The 19,770-nt window shown below is 40.5% G+C and overlaps 1 protein-coding gene across 1 annotated transcript; it reads left to right on the top strand.

Moving 5' to 3' along the window:
- Positions 1-5,320: 5,320 nt before the first annotated feature.
- LOC306979527 (immunoglobulin-like and fibronectin type III domain-containing protein 1) lies at positions 5,321-18,464 on the top strand (the record flags this gene model as incomplete). Its single annotated transcript, XM_079578485.1, has 23 exons — positions 5,321-5,351; positions 7,148-7,270; positions 7,366-7,505; positions 8,880-8,979; positions 9,055-9,081; positions 9,154-9,196; positions 9,261-9,459; positions 9,886-9,999; positions 10,072-10,234; positions 10,313-10,585; positions 12,181-12,405; positions 12,465-12,589; positions 14,467-14,608; positions 14,693-14,986; positions 15,154-15,453; positions 15,814-15,990; positions 16,058-16,186; positions 16,258-16,566; positions 16,697-16,782; positions 16,853-17,045; positions 17,662-17,958; positions 18,036-18,355; positions 18,429-18,464. 23 exons carry the CDS (start codon positions 5,321-5,323, stop codon positions 18,462-18,464), a joined length of 3,846 nt encoding a protein of 1,281 aa, XP_079434611.1.
- Between the last annotated feature and the right edge of the window lie 1,306 nt (positions 18,465-19,770).

The following is a 19,770-nucleotide window of genomic DNA, read 5'->3' as shown; positions in this document are numbered from 1 at the left end:
AAACCGAGCAGGCAGAAGGCAAGCGGCGCACACAAAACGAGAACTGCAAAAATAGATTCAAAATTATTATTCAGGTAAGTACAAGAACATGAAAAACTCAAAACTGAGCCGACGGAATTCACCCTCAGGTGGATTCACAATTCTACAAAGCCTGGCTGGAGCGCTGGGTTTTTGTTGCGGAGGAACAAGGTAGATGAAGCCAGGTGTGACCCATCAGCAGCAGCTCCTCCCAGGTAATCTTCACCCACACATTAACCGGGAGAGCGGAGTGGAGACAGTCACAGAAAGGGCACACAGACTGCAAGGATACAAAACTCTACATTATGCCATATTCTCTAAACTATCTTTCATGTTCTGTAAATATTGTTTTATTACTTTCTAAATGAATTGTGCTCTACTCTAGGGCTGCAACTAACGATTATTTTGTAATCGATTAATCTATCGACTATTTTTACGCTTAATCAATTTGTCGCTTGGCTATGAATGGTGTAGGAAAATGTTATTTTTTCAATTTTTTTATCACATAAAGCTAAAGTGGATCCGCTTGAGGACGTGTTGATGGAGTAAACGTAAAGTAAATGTTTGTTGGAGGCTCTTGGTGCTAATTCTGCTTCTGACTGGATGAGACACACACAGATATTCATGAAATTTACAATGTACAAAGTGCACTACATACACTTGCTATAAAAATAAAATGGTTTTCATCAAAAATACTACATTTTCATGTAATTTTTGCTCTATTTGAGTCTGTTTGAGCCAGAAAACGATTAATCGATCACTAAAATAGTTGTCGACTATTTCAATAAACGATTAGTCTTCGATTAATCGATTAGTTAGTTTCAGCCCTACTCTACTCTACAAGTAAGTTTTGAGATTATTACATTTTGCAGGAAAAATAAAAAAAAAGCACAATGCGAGGAACTTGCCACATTGTATAATGGTGTAGCTGTTGTTGCCCTTATGACATTTCCTGGGGCTGCCCTGAGATGATTGACACATCTTCCATGTTCTATAAAAAAAAACTGCAGATCCACTTACTGTTATTCCCATAACACATCAATAGGAGCTAACCACAGCTCCCCATCTCCATCAGATACATTGTTATTATTGGCCGAACATCAGGGAAGTATCATCTCGATACTTGAGTGGCATGTCCAGGTCTGAGCTGCATCCACTTAGTGCCAAGGGCTTTTTCCATCGCCCAAAGATATGGTAGACAGCTGACGAGCTCTATATGAGGCGAAGGCGGAAGGGAAGAACATAAAATCCCTTCTTATTGTCAAACCAAATCTCAGAAGAGCATGCACAGGAGACACTTAGTCCAGAGACACAGTAAACACAGAGTGGGTTGGTACAGGCTTGTGGTCAGTGTGAACACGTCAAAGAGGTGTCGATGACGGCGTTAACACCAGCATGTACTGAGGCACCAGACTGTCTGACATACGCACAATGCCAAGACTGTTGTTTGCTCTTTCTTCAAGATAAAAATAGAGTGATGGCAAAAGAGCAGGAAGCTGTCAAGTACTGTCTCTTCAACGCAGAAGCACGCAAGTAGAAGTACTTATACAACTCTAAATCATTTCCAAATGTCACTGAAAAAAAAGTACTTGTACTTAGTAAATCCTCACTTTGAATGTTGGTCTGCAGCTAAAATACATCCATCTATCCATCCATCAAAAATAGTTCACGTTTAGTTGATGATTCATCTCTATGACGAAAATGGTTACTAAAATAGATGCTGTTTATATGGGCGCTGGTCCGGTCCTTTCCGAAATACAGTAAAATCTTATAGAGGATAGGATTTCTGATCTGTTCCCATTTCATAAGCCCTGACACCTGCTTCAGTCTAACACCTCTGATTGGGCCAGACCTTGGAGAAGGAGCAGGCACCACATCACATTGATGACACTTGAGGTCACCTCTTCTTACGACCTACTTTGACCCAATTTTCTCTGTCTCTTCCATCTTCTTCTCTCTGTCCTACATTTCTTACTTCTGCCGAAATGAATGGCTTCTGTTGTGCACAAGAACATCAAACTGCTCAGGACGATGGTTGAAAATACCGGTGCATTTTTCAAAACAGTGAGGTTAGACTCGTATTCTCCTGCGACCGTGCCCCTGGTGTTTAAGCAGCGGCTGTCTTGAATGTAGAGAAAATGTTATTATATTTGCATACGGTAATTATCCAACTTTGATTGTAGTATTACATGTCAACGAACAATAAGACATATATAGTAATGTCCATGCTTAAAACTAAACATGACGTCAGTGGTTGATTATCTCTAGTGAAGTATTAAAAAGCTCAAACTCAAACCATCAACCCACTCTATACCAACACATAATACAAATAATTGTATTTAATATTAATTTCCAATTTTGTAAAGAAACACTGATTTAAGCTAAAGCTGAACATAATCTTTTGAAAGTTGAAGAAACCCACTATATGCAAGCAACATCACAAAAACAAAAAGGAGCTCAACATCTGATTTATTAGAATCTTTTTGTAGGTTGTACATTTACATCTGAATCTCTGCCCTCAATGAATGAATGTATCTTTTCTCACTCAAGTAGCTTTACAAAGCAAAAGGTAACTTCTTTTTCACTATAGTAGCCATAACAACAGGTTTTGTAGAGCTTTCTATCGCGATTATAGCAATTTACAACATTCACATTTAATATAAAAGCAGAGAAAAACATGACCACACGATAACCTACTCTTTCTGCCTGTAACAGATGTGCTGCTGCCTTGTGGATGTAAAAGAGCTTACCTCCCTCTTGTCACAGGGCAGAGATCTCCTGTAGTTATGTGTCGGCGCTCCTTTATGAGGTCGAGGTGACTATTCAAACTGTCGAGATAATTCGAGCTAGTTTAACCTCTGACAATGACAACCCAAAAAGACGCTGCGAGCTATGACTGCCACGCGTCACTCCATCAAGGGCCACCATCGTTTTATAATGCCACGAGTTCACCAGCACCCTCGGCATGTTGCGAGAAACTCTGTCCACTAATTGGCACGCCGAATGCATCGTGAATGTGGGATTGTTTTACTGAATAAACGCTCTCAAGTGTATTCATTGGCAAATAAAGTCTGCAGCAGTGTCATCGCATTACTAGAATTATTTAATAGCTGCCAGTGGGAAGATTTTTTCGGTTTAAACTCATTGTTGGGTTAGTAGCAATCCATTCACCTCTAAGTAATAATTCTGTCTTAAAGTTGTTGATATCATTTCATGGCTTTAATCAAGATAACATCATGTGTCGCCTCTGCTGGTGACTTTATGCTGTCAACACTTAGGGGACAACTGGCCGGACAGGTCCCAATAGCAGATTGAATGAAGGGTCATAATGTATTTTCAGTACAGGAAAAGCAAAGTGATCACTTTCATGGGGATGAGTAAGAGGAACCTCCAAACCTCTACCACGCTATAATATGGGTTTTTACTGACAGCATCTCATCCCATGTAAGGGCTCTCATCAACACCCAAATTTTATCACCGAACAAAAAGGGGTGTCTCCTTTGGAAATATCAGATAGATAGTGAGAAGAGCTGGGGATGGATTGCTGGATTTAGACTTCAAAAAAACACGGTGAGTGATTTTTAAGTCGAATTACCTTTTGAAATATTATTGATTTATATGTGTGTATTTGAGGGGGAAACGGTAAAAGAGAAAGCATGTGTGTGATTAAAGTTTTTCATTAGAAACTCTCATCTCATCAGGCTTGTCTTATTTCACTCCAGAGCCAACAGTGAGACTTTTTTTTTTCTTTTTTAGAAATTACTTTTGTGAAAACCTATTACTATAGTTTGTTATAGCTGTCAGTGATCTTTTTCTTTTTTAAGCAGACACTGTGACCTATCCAAAGGCTTCTAATGGCTAATCAGAAGCACCTCAAAGTCTCAGCCTTGACTTGGCATATTCAGAGTAATTTAACTTTTTTTTTTTTTTTTACCTTGGCTGAAAAATAACTTTTGGCTGAGTGCTGAATAATTAACACCTAGTATATATAGCACTAGTATATCTGACAGAATATTCCTGACAGGTATTTCGATAACGATTAGATTTGCGTTCTACATTTTAGAAGCTCATGTCTTAAATCCATCCAAGGGAGCATTAATATATGGGATAAAACAACGCTTTATATTAAGGTGTGCTCATTAAGTATTAATAAGGTATTAATAAGCATTAGTAATATGCTTGTAAAGTTTTAACACACTGCTTATTATACTTTTATCTGTTAACATACTAATAGACCACTAAAAATACGCTTCTTCATAGCCAACCCTTAACCTAACCCTAACATTAACCCGTACCCTAGTCCTAACACATGATTAATAATGCTTATTAATACTTAATGAGCACACCTTAATCTAAAGCGATACCAAAACAGCTAAACTGTATCTACTTAGTAAGACCCGAAGGAGGCCCTTCATCAATAATATCATCAAAACTATTTTTACAGTGATATGGACTTGGTTACATCAGACTGTGGTCAGAAACAGGTGAAAGTCAAATAAGCTTCGAAGATCCCAGAATGCACTTAAAAATCTTACTGAGTGCCAGTAGAAACAAGTGTTAATTGGAAGGGTGAGCAGTATAAATATAGCCGTAGGAACAGTAGACGAGAGCGTGCGCAAATATATACAAAGACCGATGGAGTAAAAGGATGCCAAACACTGTGCACCGAGGACTTGCACCGTCAAGCATCCGTGAGGCAGTCTACTGCAGAGACATACCGACTCTGTCTATGTTTGGAGTCCACTTCAGTTATACGGCCGGCCCTGCTATCTGACTCCAGCAGCAGAGTCGGCCTCTAAGGTGGGATTTCACATTCCTCATTTACAGTGTCCCAGCAGGCCAACTGTCTGCACCCCTTTCCCTCCCCACCCCCACCCCCCCACAGCTGATGTCATCGGGCCGCACCAGAGCAAGTTTCAGGAGTGCGCGTTTCTTTCAGCCTTTACTGGCCCTTGACCCTGAATAAAGGTCTGCCTGCTTCTCATGACCCCGGTGACCGATATGGGTCAAGTTGAGTCCTGTTGCAAACTTAGTGAAATTACTGTAACAAAGTGCATTGGACTTCAGCTTTCTGTATTACACACATTTAGAAATGTAATGTAACCCACTGCTAATGATAGTGCTCTATGTTGCATTATTGGGCAGGTGAAATTTTCTTAATAATTTCTACAATTGTAAAGTACTAGATATACTGTGAGTTTAACTTAGCAATGTGTTTTCAAGTTACCAATCTCTACCAAACTTGCTTTTATGCAGCAAAATAAAGGCATTTCAACGCTGGTGACGATCAACAGCTCAAAACATGAGTTCGAATCAGGATCCTCCGGCCCAAGGTAAACCATTATTTTAAACATATTTTTCTCTGTGTTCTTGCCCTACAGACACAAGATTAGTCGCATTAACTATATTCAATGAAATTAAATATCAAAACACTTGGTGGCTCATGATGCCTCATGAAAGTTTCATTAGTTTTGAGCAGGCATTCACGTTTGTCTTGAGGGTGTCCCCAGGTCTGCCTGGTCCAACAGCAGCAGTATTTAAGGAGTGATTGATATGCACAGGGCAACTCCTGCTGTCTCTCCACACTTGGATTAGGTGTGAATCATCCTTCAGCAACAAGGTTACAAGAATCCACACTGCATTTAGATAAGAACCGAGCCATCCCCAGAGAAATCATAAATACACTGCTTAAGCACATTTTATACCTCTACCTGTTGAGTGGCTGTAAAAGAGGAACAGCGAGAATAACTAATGCCACATTATAAGAGGAGGAAAATGAAAGGTCAGGCACTGTTATCTCTGCAAGAAAATTCAAAATAAATATAACTGCAACTCACCATAGAAACATTGCGTAGTGTGACAGAATACTTCAGGGACATTTCAAATTTGCAAAACCAAAGTGCCTACTGACAAAGTCGTAAAACAGTGTCAGTACATAGGCCAAATGAGTATATAGTTTAGACACTAGCTTTAGTATGGATTCACATTTTGACAACCAGTGAGCCCAATTTTAGACTTTATTCTTTTAGATCTGAGTCTTTTAGATCTTGCCTATCTCAGTTGGTATGAATTAATGTGTAGCCCTAATATTTCGGGCCTATAGGGCGCTTGTGAAATCTATTTTCATACAAAAATGTATGAGGCTTTAGCTTGCTGCAAAGTGTTGTCAACATTACTGAAATGGTGCCATGTGATTAACGCCTGTAGGTTACACTTTTTGCGGCTTTCATCATCTAAACAAGAGTAATTTGCCCTTTCTATATTCGCACCATACAGTCAGTGCATGAACAAGGCTTGAGTCACAAAAAATACATGGCACAGGCAGGGGCCAGCAGATGGGCGGCTGAGATCTGCCATTTCAACAGGTGCCACAGGAAGGTTCATCCGGTAAATGTGCGCCGTGTGGTTTGTCACTGGGGTTTCTGGAAGTATACTGTCACTGCAGTAATTAAGCATGACCACATTTAGATGTCTTACGTAGGTAAAGCCAATACATACTGGTGGCCATGACAACAAGCCGATTGCAGCTTAAATCTATATGAAAAAGTCTGTCTGCGTTGAGTATCTACAGGGAAATGCTGACCCCCAGTGGGCTTTAGTGTCACTGCAACTAATTAAATCAAAGGCTCCCAAACTTTTGTGTAAACTAAAAGGGAAAACATGGCTGTCAATCTTTGAACTAGGTGAAAACTTAGGCTGAATCAGATCTAAATTGGGGCTAAAGCAGGTCTAAATCATGACAAAAACTCTAAGGTTTAGGACAGCTAAAGATAGAAAGATAGAACTGCTGTGCGCCATGAAGCAGCCTGGTACATCAGTGGTACCCGAACCATAATTGAGAAATTTACACAAATGAAGAATGATTTACACAAATACGCATTAACCGCCAACTTCATATCAAACAGCTAACAAATTTGTATTGATTTTGGCTTGATGTTACTCAACAAGAATCCTTCCCAAAAATAAACATGATGAGTATCTGCTGCACGTTTTCAGTATCACTTTCTGTCACTGTTGATTCAATGTTGACAGGTGGTATGGAGCAGTTTGTCAAAAAAAAAAAAAAATGTTTTCTCTGTATTAACATCAACAAAGGGCCTACAACAACACTTCATTTTGTATTTTGAAGTGGCAATAAAGAAGAGGTCTCGAGTTCCTGGAGTCATTGTAACACAGTTTGTTGAGGTAGTCCCATTAGGAAAGACAACACCGGACTTCACCAGGAAACCCATGCCCATAACCCTACAGCAGGGTAAGCCGCATCTGTAACTACAACAAACATCATCTCAAAAAATGATACCTGACAGTTTTAACTCATTGTAGTTCTTTTTTTTCTTTTTATGCTAGGCAAAAAAGCTGTTTTTAAAGCGATGGTAAGTGGAGTACCTGCTCCGACTGTCACATGGACAAGGAACAAGTGTGACATGAACGATCCAGAGAAGTACAAAGTCAGATTGGATGAGAGAGCTAAGGAGTATATTCTAGAGGTAAGAGTTTGATGTACTACTATTATATGCAATACATGATGGTATACCTCCAAAGTTAGAGGCAGTTGTGGTGAACAGGTCTGAGCTCATTCTACACCTTAGGACATTGCTGGAACATGTAGGGAGATGAAAATACAAAATTTTAACATTTTTAAACTCTGTATAGTCCCGCCCATATATGGTCATGTTTGAAAACAGTTAAAGAAACAGGCCACCGTTTTTACATACTGAGATATGTTTTTATCTGAGCTCAAACGAGTTGATGCGTACCTGTCTGGTCTTTGTGCGTGCGCTCAGTCACGCAATACAACCAAAGATGTTGTTAGTAGTTGGCCTCTCCCAGTTTATTCCTATGGCTCCAAACGGGGGTGAAGTTGGAAGCGACCACGCTCTTCCACGGGCACAAAGACCAGACAAGTCCACATCAAGCTCAGGTAAGAACATATCTCAGAATGGAAAAACGGTGGCCTGTTCCTTTAAGGGGGGAAACAATTTGGAGAAAAATCTAAACTTTCTCCAATTATTCAAAAACTTTAACAAATGCAAAATTATTGATATAGTTCTCTACCCAATAAAGATACAAATACATGAAGAGGAGCAAAGTGGTTCAACAGCCCATAAATATATAAATAATGGGGAACGCTAACATGATGCTACATGATAGCATCGTGCCAAGTGCGATTTTTTTCTAAAAACTCGATTCACAGTTCGGTTCGACTTCCCCTACACAGAGCCGTGGGAAGATATTTTAGTTAGGGGGTGCTGAGGGACAAAATTTACCCCCAAAATATTTTTTCTGTGCATAAATCCTATTTATTAACCTCTTAACTCCGGCCTGAACCGAGACCATTTTCTCCAGTTCAGCTTTACACAAATCCTGTAGGCCAGTTTAACACCTCATTTGAAAGACCTACAAAACTAAATTGATCTTTTTCCTCACATCAGATTTTTTTCATCACTTTTTTTGTTGGGCAGTCATCTCATTTTTGTCAAATTATCCGCATTTTTTTGTCAATTTTCCCCCCCATTTTTTGTCATTTTTTGTCAATTTTTTGTCATTTTTTCGTCAATGTTTTCTCACTTTTTTCACATTTTCATCCTTGTTTTCGTCTCAGTTTTGTTGCTATTTTTTACACCTTTCTTCCAGAAGCTTTTGGATTGGGGTAAAGCTGGAGAAAATGTGCTCGGTTCAGGTGGGAGTTAAGGAGTTGATATTGCCTGCCTTGCCCCTACATATGCAATACATGATGATATACCTCCAAAGCCAGCAAAGATTGGAACACTGTAATTTGCACCGGTTTTATTGTACAATGTTGACTATTGAGTATTGTTTCCTTCATCCGGTATTATTTCATCTCTACGTTTCATTGTTAGATTGTTGATATCCAGCCAGACCACAGCGACACTTACAAATGCACCGTCACTAATCAGTTTGGTGAGGCCGTCAGTACTGCCATTCTGAACGTAATCCCAGGTAAACAATAAACAAGCTCCGCAGCATTGATTATCACCCCACATTTGTCACTGCGTCATGTCTCCATGTTTCCAGTGAAAGCCAAGAAAAAGGGAGACAATGGTATGATTATCAATTCTTAAAACATATTCTCATGTTTGCAAGCTGCCGTTTTTCAATGCCTTTTATTTTCAGACGATCAAGGACCACAAGATTTCCGTTCAATGTTGAAAAAAACGTAAGACTCTCCTGCCTTATTGTAAAACCCCAAGGGCTCAATAACCTTGCTTTTATTTTGCCAGAGCGGCCGCCCCCAAAAAGAAGCCGCTCCCGCCGCCCCCCAAAGAGGGTGAGATTGATCCGAGGCTCTTGGAGGTGCTCCTCTCTGCCCCAAAGAAAGACTATGAGAAAATCTGCTTTGACTTTGGTGTTACTGATTTTCGCTGGATGCTCAAGAGACTCAAACAGTTGAAAAAGGAAAGAGAGGACGAGCAGGCCAAGGTACTGTGGTCTCACTGATGTTATAAAGTCACAAGTTAAAAGAAGACAAAAAAAAAGAAACTGTCAAAAGATCATTATTGAACCAGGGTGTCATCAAATAAGCTGTGCAGTGACATGAATAGCAAAATTGTGGTTTCATTGTTGTGATAAAGATAAGGTAATCCACTTTGTAAATAATAAGCTGTTTTTGTGGAAGGAACTGCTCAAGCATCATGATAATTGCTACATGTTTGTTGCTGTGGTTTTCCATTACAATCGGCTGAGGCAGTTTCAATAGGGGGGAAAGGAACCGTTGGACAAGATTACAGCATTTTTCTTTCAAATGTGTCTATTAAAACATGAAAAGGTTTCATAACATGCTCGTAATAAAATGTATCCAGTTTCACGGCTCATTTGCATGAAATCAAAGACGCACACTGTTTGTAGGTTGTAGAGGCGCTGGATGAGGTCAAACAGATTGAAGTAAAACCCGACGGGAAAGCGGAATTCAGCGTTGATATGAAGCTGCTGGATCCCAATAGTGCAATTAACTTGTATAAGGTAAGGCCGCTCACTCTGAAAGGGTAATGAGAAAAACATGCGATAATAACTACATTTCTCATAAAAAAAAAGGATGGAGTTTTGATTCCATACAGCGACGACGAAAACGCAAAGCACTGTTTGAAGAAAAGTGGGACAAAATATGTTTTCAGCATCAAAGATTTGCAGCCAGAAGACGGCGGTTTCTATCAGCTCGATGTTGAAGACTCAAACGTCCTCACGACAGACTTCAAAAGTAAGTAGAGTCCCTCAGAGACTTATGAAAACACTGTGTAAACGTTGTGATAAAGCTTGCTTTTCTTGGCTTGAATAGTTCCCGCTGTGGAGTTTGCCGCCCAGCTCAAAGACGCGAAAGCCGTCGAATGTGAGGACGCCGTCTTCCAGTGCGTCTTGTCCACGCCGCTCAAGAGGATCACGTGGTCAGCGGGGAATGGCTCGCTTGACGATGGAGACAAATACGAGATAACTGTGTCAGAAGACCAGCTAACTCACACGCTAAAAGTGAAAAACTGCAGGCTTGAAGACACTGGGGCTTACTTTGCAATTGCTGGGATAATGTCAAGCAAAGCGTCACTCACAGTTGAAGGTGGAGTATTCTTGATTTGATGTTAGGGGTGCACAAAACGATTAATACATATTGTAAGAAGGACATCAACAGAACATCAATGTATTAGAAACAAGCATGAAATCTGGTTCAAGAAACACTAGCTATGACCATGGATAATGCTCGTGCGTGACGGCGGCCCTTTTGAGTGACAGTGCAGGATTTTAGAGGCAGTTGTGGTGAACAGGTCTGGGCTCATTCTACAACGTAGGACCTTGCTGGAACATGTAGGTGGATGAAAATACATAATTTTAACATTTTTAAACTCCGTATAGTCCCGCCCATATATGGTCATGTTTGAAAACAGTTAAGGGCGGAAACAATTTGGAGAAAAATCTAAACTTTCTCCAATTATTCAAAAACTTTACGAAATGCAACATTATTGATAAAGTTACCCAATAAAGATACAAATACATGGAGAGGAGCAAAGTGGTTCAACAGCCCATAAATAAATAATAATAATAATAATAATAATAGAGAACGCTAATGCTAACATGATGCTACATGTTAGCATCGTGCTAATGCTGGGCAATTGTTTGAAAATAACTGTGAACTGAACATATATTTTAAATATATATATTTATTGTATTTAATTAAAGTGCATCAAGGCAAACCCTTTCTCTAACTATCCATCCATCCATCCATCCATCCATCCATTTTCTTCCACTTTATCCGGGGCCGGGTCGCGGGGGCAGCAGTCTTAGCAGAGATGCCCAAACTTCCCGATCTACACACACCTCCTCCAGCTGTTCTGACCCCGAGGCGACACCAGGCCAGCTCAGAGACATAGTCCCACCACCGTGTCCTGGGTCTTCCACGAGGCCTTGTCCCACTAGGACATGCCTGGAACACATCCCGCAGGAGGCGACCAGGAGGCATCCGGAACAGATGCCCGAGCCACCTCAGCTGGCTCCTTTCGACCTGAAGGAGCAGCCACTCTACTCCAAGCTCCTCTCGGGTAACTGAGCTCCTCACCCTATCTCGAAGGGTGCGCCCAGCCACCCTGCGAAGGAAACTCATTTCAGCCGCTTGTATTCGCGATAAATCTCTAACATCCAAATTATTTATACTGTATTTGGATTGAGCTAGTAAAGCCTTAAGCCTCCATTTCTAGTTCTAAGTGAAATCAGGTACAGCTCCTTTACGTTCACAGAAGTTGAGTTTAAACTCTGAATCCCCACCTGAACCGAGCACATAAAAGCTTAAAAAAACAACCTCAAAATGACGATAAAAATGCAACAAAAACGAAAAGAAAAAGTGAAAAAAAAAACGCGTAAAAAATGTGACACAAGCGCGGCGACAATTTGACAATAAAGTTGTGATCCTTTTGCATGTCTTAACTTTCAAGCGAGGCGTTGCACTGTTGCTCTCCAGTTGAGAAGCTTTTAGATTTGCGTAAAATCAAACTGATAAAAATGCACTCGGTTCAGGCGGGAGGTAAGAAGTTAAACTATAATCTCAGTATTCATACAGTATATTTAATTGTCTATATTGTGCATTCCTAAATCATACCCATATTCAATCATACTAATTTGTCTAATTGAACTAAACGAATGTTAAAACATTTTTTACTGCAGCTGATCCAAATGCTGGAAAAGGTCAAACAGGAGACAAATCTGAAGAGGACACGTCTAATATTTCCGGGTTACAGAAAAGTGACACAGACGGAAAGGGAAAGGACACTGGAGGAGCCGGTGATGATGGCTCTGGAGATGGAAAAACGGGAGAAGATGATTCAAACAAGGACGACAAGGCAAAGAAAAGAACCAAAACTGGCCCACTGGTCCCAGACACGACAAAAGGTCAAACTCTTAAACACATCATATATGGGGTGATATTATAACATACATTTCTGTTCCAGACCGAGAAGTTCAGTTTGTCAGTGGGCTGTCAGATACGACTGCTAATGTTGGAGAAAGAGTGGAGCTCTCCTGTAAACTCAGCAGCGATACAGCCGTTGGCCGCTGGTACAAGAACGGAAAATTGGTAAGTGGATCATATCTGGATCATGTCATGTACTTAAAAGAAAATGTATAATTGGGATATAAGGGGGGGCTTTGGTAATGTCTGTTCAAGATTTATCAAATGCTGCTTAGTAATCATAAAGGCCCTTTTTTATGCATGAATAATGTTATTGAACTTTTAATTAACCACATTTTAAAAGTTCACTGTTAACAAGTTCTATTCAAGCGTAATGTTTCACTTGTTGCACCCTCGCTGGTAAACACCAGCATTTCAGTTCACACATAAGTCCTCACTAAGATTCTTTTTCTTGTTAGCCCAACATAGGGCTTCATTTACCAAGTGTTTGAACAGGTGAAAAACAGATAGTGTGCGCAATAATCTCAGGTGCAGGTGATATTATTGACTTTCATGAAAATGCTTAACAGGGCCACAGCAACTCATTTGTCGATCAGATTTGTGCCACTAATAATATAAGCAATTTCTAAGTCATATGCAAAATGCTATGAACTGGCATGTGCTTATTTTATGTTTACTTGCAATCAAGCATCATGCCCATGAACACACATATTATTCTAAGTTATAAAATGTTAAATGCCAAGTTTAATGTGACCATAATGATTTAAAAATGTCTGAATAATTCCTAAAACTTTGAAGTGCATTCTGACTATAAACCCTTTTCACGCGTCCACATTTTTGGCTTGCTGCAGCGCTATTGTCTTCCCTTTTTCTCTTTAAGCCTAGGGAGAGTTCAGCACATCTCTTCAAATAGATCAATATGTTAAAATTATGCAGACAGAAAGTTTCATTAGGGTAATCATTTAGAGGACATTCAACACAGTCTGTAGGACGTTTAAGCTTCACTGTAGAAAAAGTAGGTTTTTCCACTGTTTTGTCTTCAAACTATTGCTGGGTTGCAGGTACTAGAATATGATGATGTCACCGGACCCAGCAGGGGGCAGGAGCAAGTTTTTCCTATTAACAGCATTACACTTCCACAAGTCGCAGATAATACGAAAACGTATGGATTAGAAAAATGATCATTAATATCAGTCACTTGGTCCATGATCTCTCTGTACAAGACCAAAAATTTCCTCAAAGTGAAAATCATTTTTCCTCTCTGTAATAGTATAGGCCTTTAGAATGCTGTGATGTCACCTGCAACCCAACAATAGACGAACTAAAGACTGATGGCTAGTGCGCAATAGTACTGTGTCACGGTAAAGTGACTATCTTGTGAATATCTTTTTTCTTATAAGACTTTTTTGTTTTGTTTGAAAGGGATATTTCCGGATTTTTGACATAGGGCTTAATTTCCTAGTTATCCAGAGTGTTGTTGAGAGTATTTTTTTTTTTTCATGCAGTCCTTATATTTGAAGAGTTTAGTGGTGCCAGGCTAGCACATGTCTATGGTAACTAGTAGCCTGCATTAAAAACAGTCTGACCCGAGCACAGTGCACCTGAGGCAAATCACTTATAACACCAGAATACTGATATAAATGTCTGTGTTGACTGAGTTTTTTTTTAAAATATAACCATTTTGTACTTAAAGTAACTTAAATTTGAGCAGAATCAGCGGCGGAGTGATCTGCTCGGTTACCGGATCTACAGTAGTTTGTTTACCTGCGGCCGACATTACTACACGTGGAATTCACAAAGGAGCTTTCTACAAATCAGATATGGCAACATTTAGAGGACTACTCGATGATTTTGAAGAGGTTTTTAATGCAGGCTACTAGTTACCATAGACATGCGCTAGCCTAGCACTAGCCTAGCACCACTAAACTCCTCAAATATAAGGACTACATGAAAAAAAAAATTATATCTCCAGAAATAAACATCAGGGTAACAAGGAAATTTGGCCCCATGTCAAAAATCCTGAAATATCCCTTTGTTTTAAGCTAACAGAAGAGGATGGAGTAACCATTATAAAAGATGGTTCATGTCATCGGCTAATTATAAACTGCTGCAGTAAAGATGACGCGGCTGTTTACCGCTTTGAAGCTGAAGGTCGCAAATCAGAGGCCACTCTCACTATTGAAGGTTAACAGCAAAACCACTTCATAAATTCTAATTATTTTATTCATTATTTATTCCTTCATTTAATATTGTGTCCATGTAATTCAGATCCACCCAAAATTGACTTGGACGCTTTGAGCAAATTCTCCCAACCCGTTATAATAAAAGCGGGAGAAACTGCGGAATGGAAACTGCCTTATTCTGGCGGGGCTCCGATGACCATCCAGTGGTACAAGGAGGACGACGAGCTTTTGCCAGGCCTCAATGTAAAGATCGAAACATCTGAGGCCGAGAGCCAACTGCGTCTTACAAAGTGCCAAAGAAAAGACAGTGGGGAGGTGAAAATCAAACTGAAAAATGAATATGGCACTTTTGAAGCAACCTCGAAACTCATAGTGCTAGGTAGGTAAAAAAAAAAAAAAAAAAAAGTTATCCTAATGCCTACTACAAAGAAGGATATTTTAATGTCATCTTACTTTAATCTGAATATTACAAAGGACCCTGTGTTAAGTGCTCATATAGCCCTGTAGAAAAACACTGCACAAGCTGACTATGTCTCATTTTCCCAGATAAGCCTACGCCACCACAGGGGCCTGTCGACATTATGGAGAGTGCCGTAACATCTGTTGAATTCAAATGGAAGCCACCAAAGGACAACGGCGGCTGTCCCATCATAAGCTACGTGATTGAGCGTCAACAAATAGGCCGAAACAAATGGACAAATCTGGGCGAGTTTCCAGGCGACAATCCGAGTTACAAAGATTCCGACGTGGATCCAGGAAGGAGGTACTGTTACCGAATCCGGGCCAAGAACGCAGAAGGGATGAGTGATTACTTGCAGACGGAAGACATACCAGCTGGTGTTCTACGTGAGTAATTGCGTTAATGTGTCTAATTAGCTGTGTTTGTATTGCAATGCTTAATTAAGCTATCAAGAGAAACACTGGATCCAAAAGGGAAAAAAAAAATGAAAAAGGTGGACAGACATTGAGCCAGTTTGAAGCCAATGAAGAGTGTTTTAGGACAAAACAGTCTCAGATCAATTTACTCTATGGAAGATACTGAGTGCTTCCAGTTGGGTTATTTATTATGACCTGCACTTTGCGGTCTAGCAACCAAAATGTTCAATTTACAACATATGTTAAGTCTATGATGAACCTCTTGTGGCTTCTATACTGTGCAATACTTTCCAATGGTAAAGAAACACTAATAACAATTCCTTGCAATAGGTTACCCTGGACCGCCAACAGCGCCGAAAGTGGTCAGTGCTTTTAAAGACTGCATAAATCTGACCTGGTGTCCACCTTGTGACACCGGAGGCACCAAAATAGTGGGATATAATCTGGAAAAGAACAAGAAAGGCACTAATTACTGGAGCCTTGTTAATCAAGGAGGTCCAATCAAAGGTGTGCATTAAAAAGAAAAGCAATAGCGATGTCAGCGCATGGATTCCTCATGTTTGTGTTTTTATAGATACTAAGTTCTCCGTCAAAGATGTCATCGAGGGAGCTGCTTATGTATTTAGGGTCTCGGCTATCAACCTTTCTGGTGCTGGAGATCCAAGTCTCCCATGTGAAACAGTGTATGCAAGAGACCCTATGAGTAAGTGGCTCGTACAGATTTGAGTGGAGTTTAGCAATGCATAAAAACATATGGGATTCTTTTTATTTCAGAGCCGCCCGGCAAAGTTGGCGATCTAAAACTAAGTTCGTCCACTTACACATCCTTCTCTCTGGCCTGGACGAAACCAAAAGAAATCAAAGGAGTGGAGGACGAAGCCCTTGGGTACTTTGCGGAAATCAGACCAATAGAAAGCCTTGACTGGACTCGCTGTAATAGCACTCCAATTACTCTGACTTCTTACACAGTGCTTGGCTTGAAGGCAATGGCCACATACTGGCTTAGAGTAATTGCCACCAATTATGGAGGTGATGGAGAACCTCAGGGCTTTGACAACTACTTCATTGCCATGCCGCCTCCTGGTAAATATGCTATACAACTATATATGCAGGGACATTTCAATACTTACTTTTTAAGTTTTAACAAGTAGAAAAGTAACTAGAAGTAATTTATTTCAAAATGAATGAACTGTTATCTGTCTCTTTGTCACAGTAAGACCCAAGTTCACTGACCGCAACATGAAGACCTTTCTGGTGGTTCGGTCAGGGAACACTGTTCGGCTCAACATTCGTTTTGAGGTATTTTCAGAGTGAAACAAGCTCACAGTTGACATTTGTTTTAATGTCTGCTGTTTCCTCTTTGTACCAGGCCTCTCCTCTGCCAGAAATCACCTGGCTGAAAGATAACACGCCACTGGGCAAACATGTTACTGTCACCAACTCAGACAAAGGCTCTCAGCTCCTTATCCCAACGTCAGAGCGCACAGACACTGGCATCTACACGATTACAGTCAGGAACATTGTGGGGAATGACAGTTTCAATGTGGAAGTGCGCGTTACAGGTGAGTTTGGTGTGAATCATACTCTATTTATCTTTATAACAAAGGTTTTTATTACAGATTTTATTTTTTTCAGTTCAGCTTTACACAAATCCATAAGGTCACAGACTATAGGCCAGTGTAACGCCTCATTTGAAAGCTCAGACCTACAAAACTCATCTTTTTCCTCGCGTTGTTGTTACAATGTTGCCACATTTTCATCTCTTTTTTTGTCACTTTTCTTTTGTGTTTTGTCACTTTTTTTGTGTAATTTTTTGGTTGCTCTTTTGTGTTTTTTTTTACCACTTTTCTGTTGCTCAGTTTTGGCTTTTTTTTGTTGCGCTTTTGTCGCATTTTCATACTCGTTTTCGTATCGTTGTTGTTGCTATTTGGACACTTTTCTCAAGAGGCTTTACGATTTGGGTAAAGCCAAACTGGAAAAATGTGCGGGGATGTGCTCAGTTCAGGTGGGGATTAAGAGGTTAGATCCTGAAACATTATTTTTTTTAACTAGATTTGACAGTAATTGGATCGGAATTGATAACTTATCCTACAATGGAAAAAAAAAATCTAAATGACAGAAATCAAAAAGCAACCAATTCAGAAAATAATCGACAAACATGCGTGTGTTTTACTGTAGATGACCCAAAGCCTCCGGGTGTGGTGGAGCTGACGCAGAACACTCCTGGCACTGTGACGCTGTCCTGGAGCCCCTCCCCAGACGAGAAGCGAGATGACAGACTGCACTACACGGTGTCCAAGAGAGACTCCTTCAAACGCACATGGAGGACAGCAGCTGACAACCTCTACAACAACAGGTTTACAGTGATCAATATTCTGCCTGGGAGGGAGTACAACTTCAGGGTGTTCGCCAAAAACGACATGGGGCTCTCGGTGCCCTGTGTCTCCCCGCCATTTCAAGCCAAACAAGAAAAAGGTGTGTGCTATGAAATCAAATTCTCTATTAAATGTCTATTTGAAACCCTGACTTTTGCGTTACAAACTGACTTACAGAAAAGTTCAAAGTTAAACTACCGGAGACAAAATCCTTGGATCTCCAGTCTCCTCCCTCATTCATCATACCGTTAAAGATGCGCACAGCTCCACAGGGATACGAGTGCTGCATGAGCTGTGCAGTGAAGGGCGACCCTGCTCCTAGAGTCACTTGGTACAGGAACAACATGAGCCTAAACACCAACCCCAACTACCTCATAACCAACGTGTGTGGGGTCTGCTCCCTGCTTGTCCTGCATGTGGAAGCCAAAGACTGTGGGGACTACAAGGTGGTGCTGGAGAACAAACTGGGCATGGCGGAGAGCTCCATGACACTGAATGTCAGAGGTACAGAAACAATGTGTAATGTTTTGATGGGTAAAGAGTAATCAAATTGTGTTTGTTCCTTTACAGAGTGAGGAGATCCTGGTCAATGTAGAGGACGCATAATTATGTTTTAAGAAAAAAAGTACTGCTCAACTAAAGGAGTTGTACTATGTGTATGTGTTCATATAGTCCTGCTTTGTGTTTGTGTCCTTACTGTTCATACGACACACAATAAAATGCAATCCATATGTTCTGCCAGTAGGCGGCGTCGGTCTTCTATCACTCGTCTATTGGCCAGCAGGGACACATGAAAACACTTTCACAAATCATGTAGTACTTTGATTGTTCACTGGAGGGATGATCAATTAAAGGTCATATATCAGGCTTTATTCAGGTTTTTACAACTATTTCACACCCCTTGGTATTTTTGTAGTATGACTTAAACTGAACGTGTGTAAATGATAAGCTGTGTGTGGCACAGAGGTGACCAGAGCCACAGGGCAAGATACAAGTTAATTACCAGCTATGCATAATAAAACATGCTCAACAGTGCAAGGAAGACAGTTTGGCCAGGGACAGGTTCAGAGTTTGGTGAAGGTATAGACTATAAAACCCAGAGGAACATCGTGCAAATCTCCATGATCCACACAGAGGCATGGGTCGGTATTTTGAAAGCAGAAGACTGACTGAATATTCCATGTGACCCGTTGCCCCACACAAGTATCCTTCAGAGTTTAACATCGGTAACAGGGTTAAAACCATTTTATAATAACAATCATTTTACATGATACAGAACCTATAGAAATTGCAGAACTGTATAAACCAAAGCACAAATATCCAGGAGTTGTCTTTTCAGTCTGATTACAGCTTTTGCTTTCACATTTCATGGTGCTTTGCTATCTAGTCTGGGCACTAATATTGCTTGTCATGGAGGCAAAGTGGGTGGTAGGAGCCGGGATCGATCCACTGACCTTTGAATCAGTTGACGGGCTCAACCAAATGAGCTACTGCCACAAACTGAGCTCTCTTCTCTTACTGCCACTTGAATAGTATTTTATAACTTAACGCAATGCTTTTTGAGAGCCCTCGTGAACAATAGTGCTGTCAGGTCCGTGTGTCCACACTCACACAGACACAGGGTCTATGGCCCGCCTCCTCACATCACCACTGTTGCCTCAGCCCCGCTCAGTCCTGCTGTGTTCACTCTCATTGATGCACATGGACATTAACTCTGCGGATACAGTCGGATTACATTCGATGCCCACTGAAGACAGCAACACAATCTTCAACAATTTACACCACTTCATATGAGAGTTTCGACCATCAGCTTGGGAACAATGTCAACACTTGTATCTAACAATACAGAAGAGACTGGAGTGAGAAAAACGCTCTCAGATGCATCTTCTGCTTCTACTACAGCTACTTCCAA

The sequence above is a fragment of the Gobius niger genome (genome assembly GCF_951799975.1).
Source record: "Gobius niger genome assembly, chromosome: 20".
In the NCBI taxonomy this organism is placed as follows: Eukaryota; Metazoa; Chordata; class Actinopteri; order Gobiiformes; family Gobiidae; genus Gobius; species Gobius niger.
The sequence above is the reverse complement of the archived record's forward strand: the minus strand, read 5'-3'. Positions and strand labels throughout refer to the sequence as shown.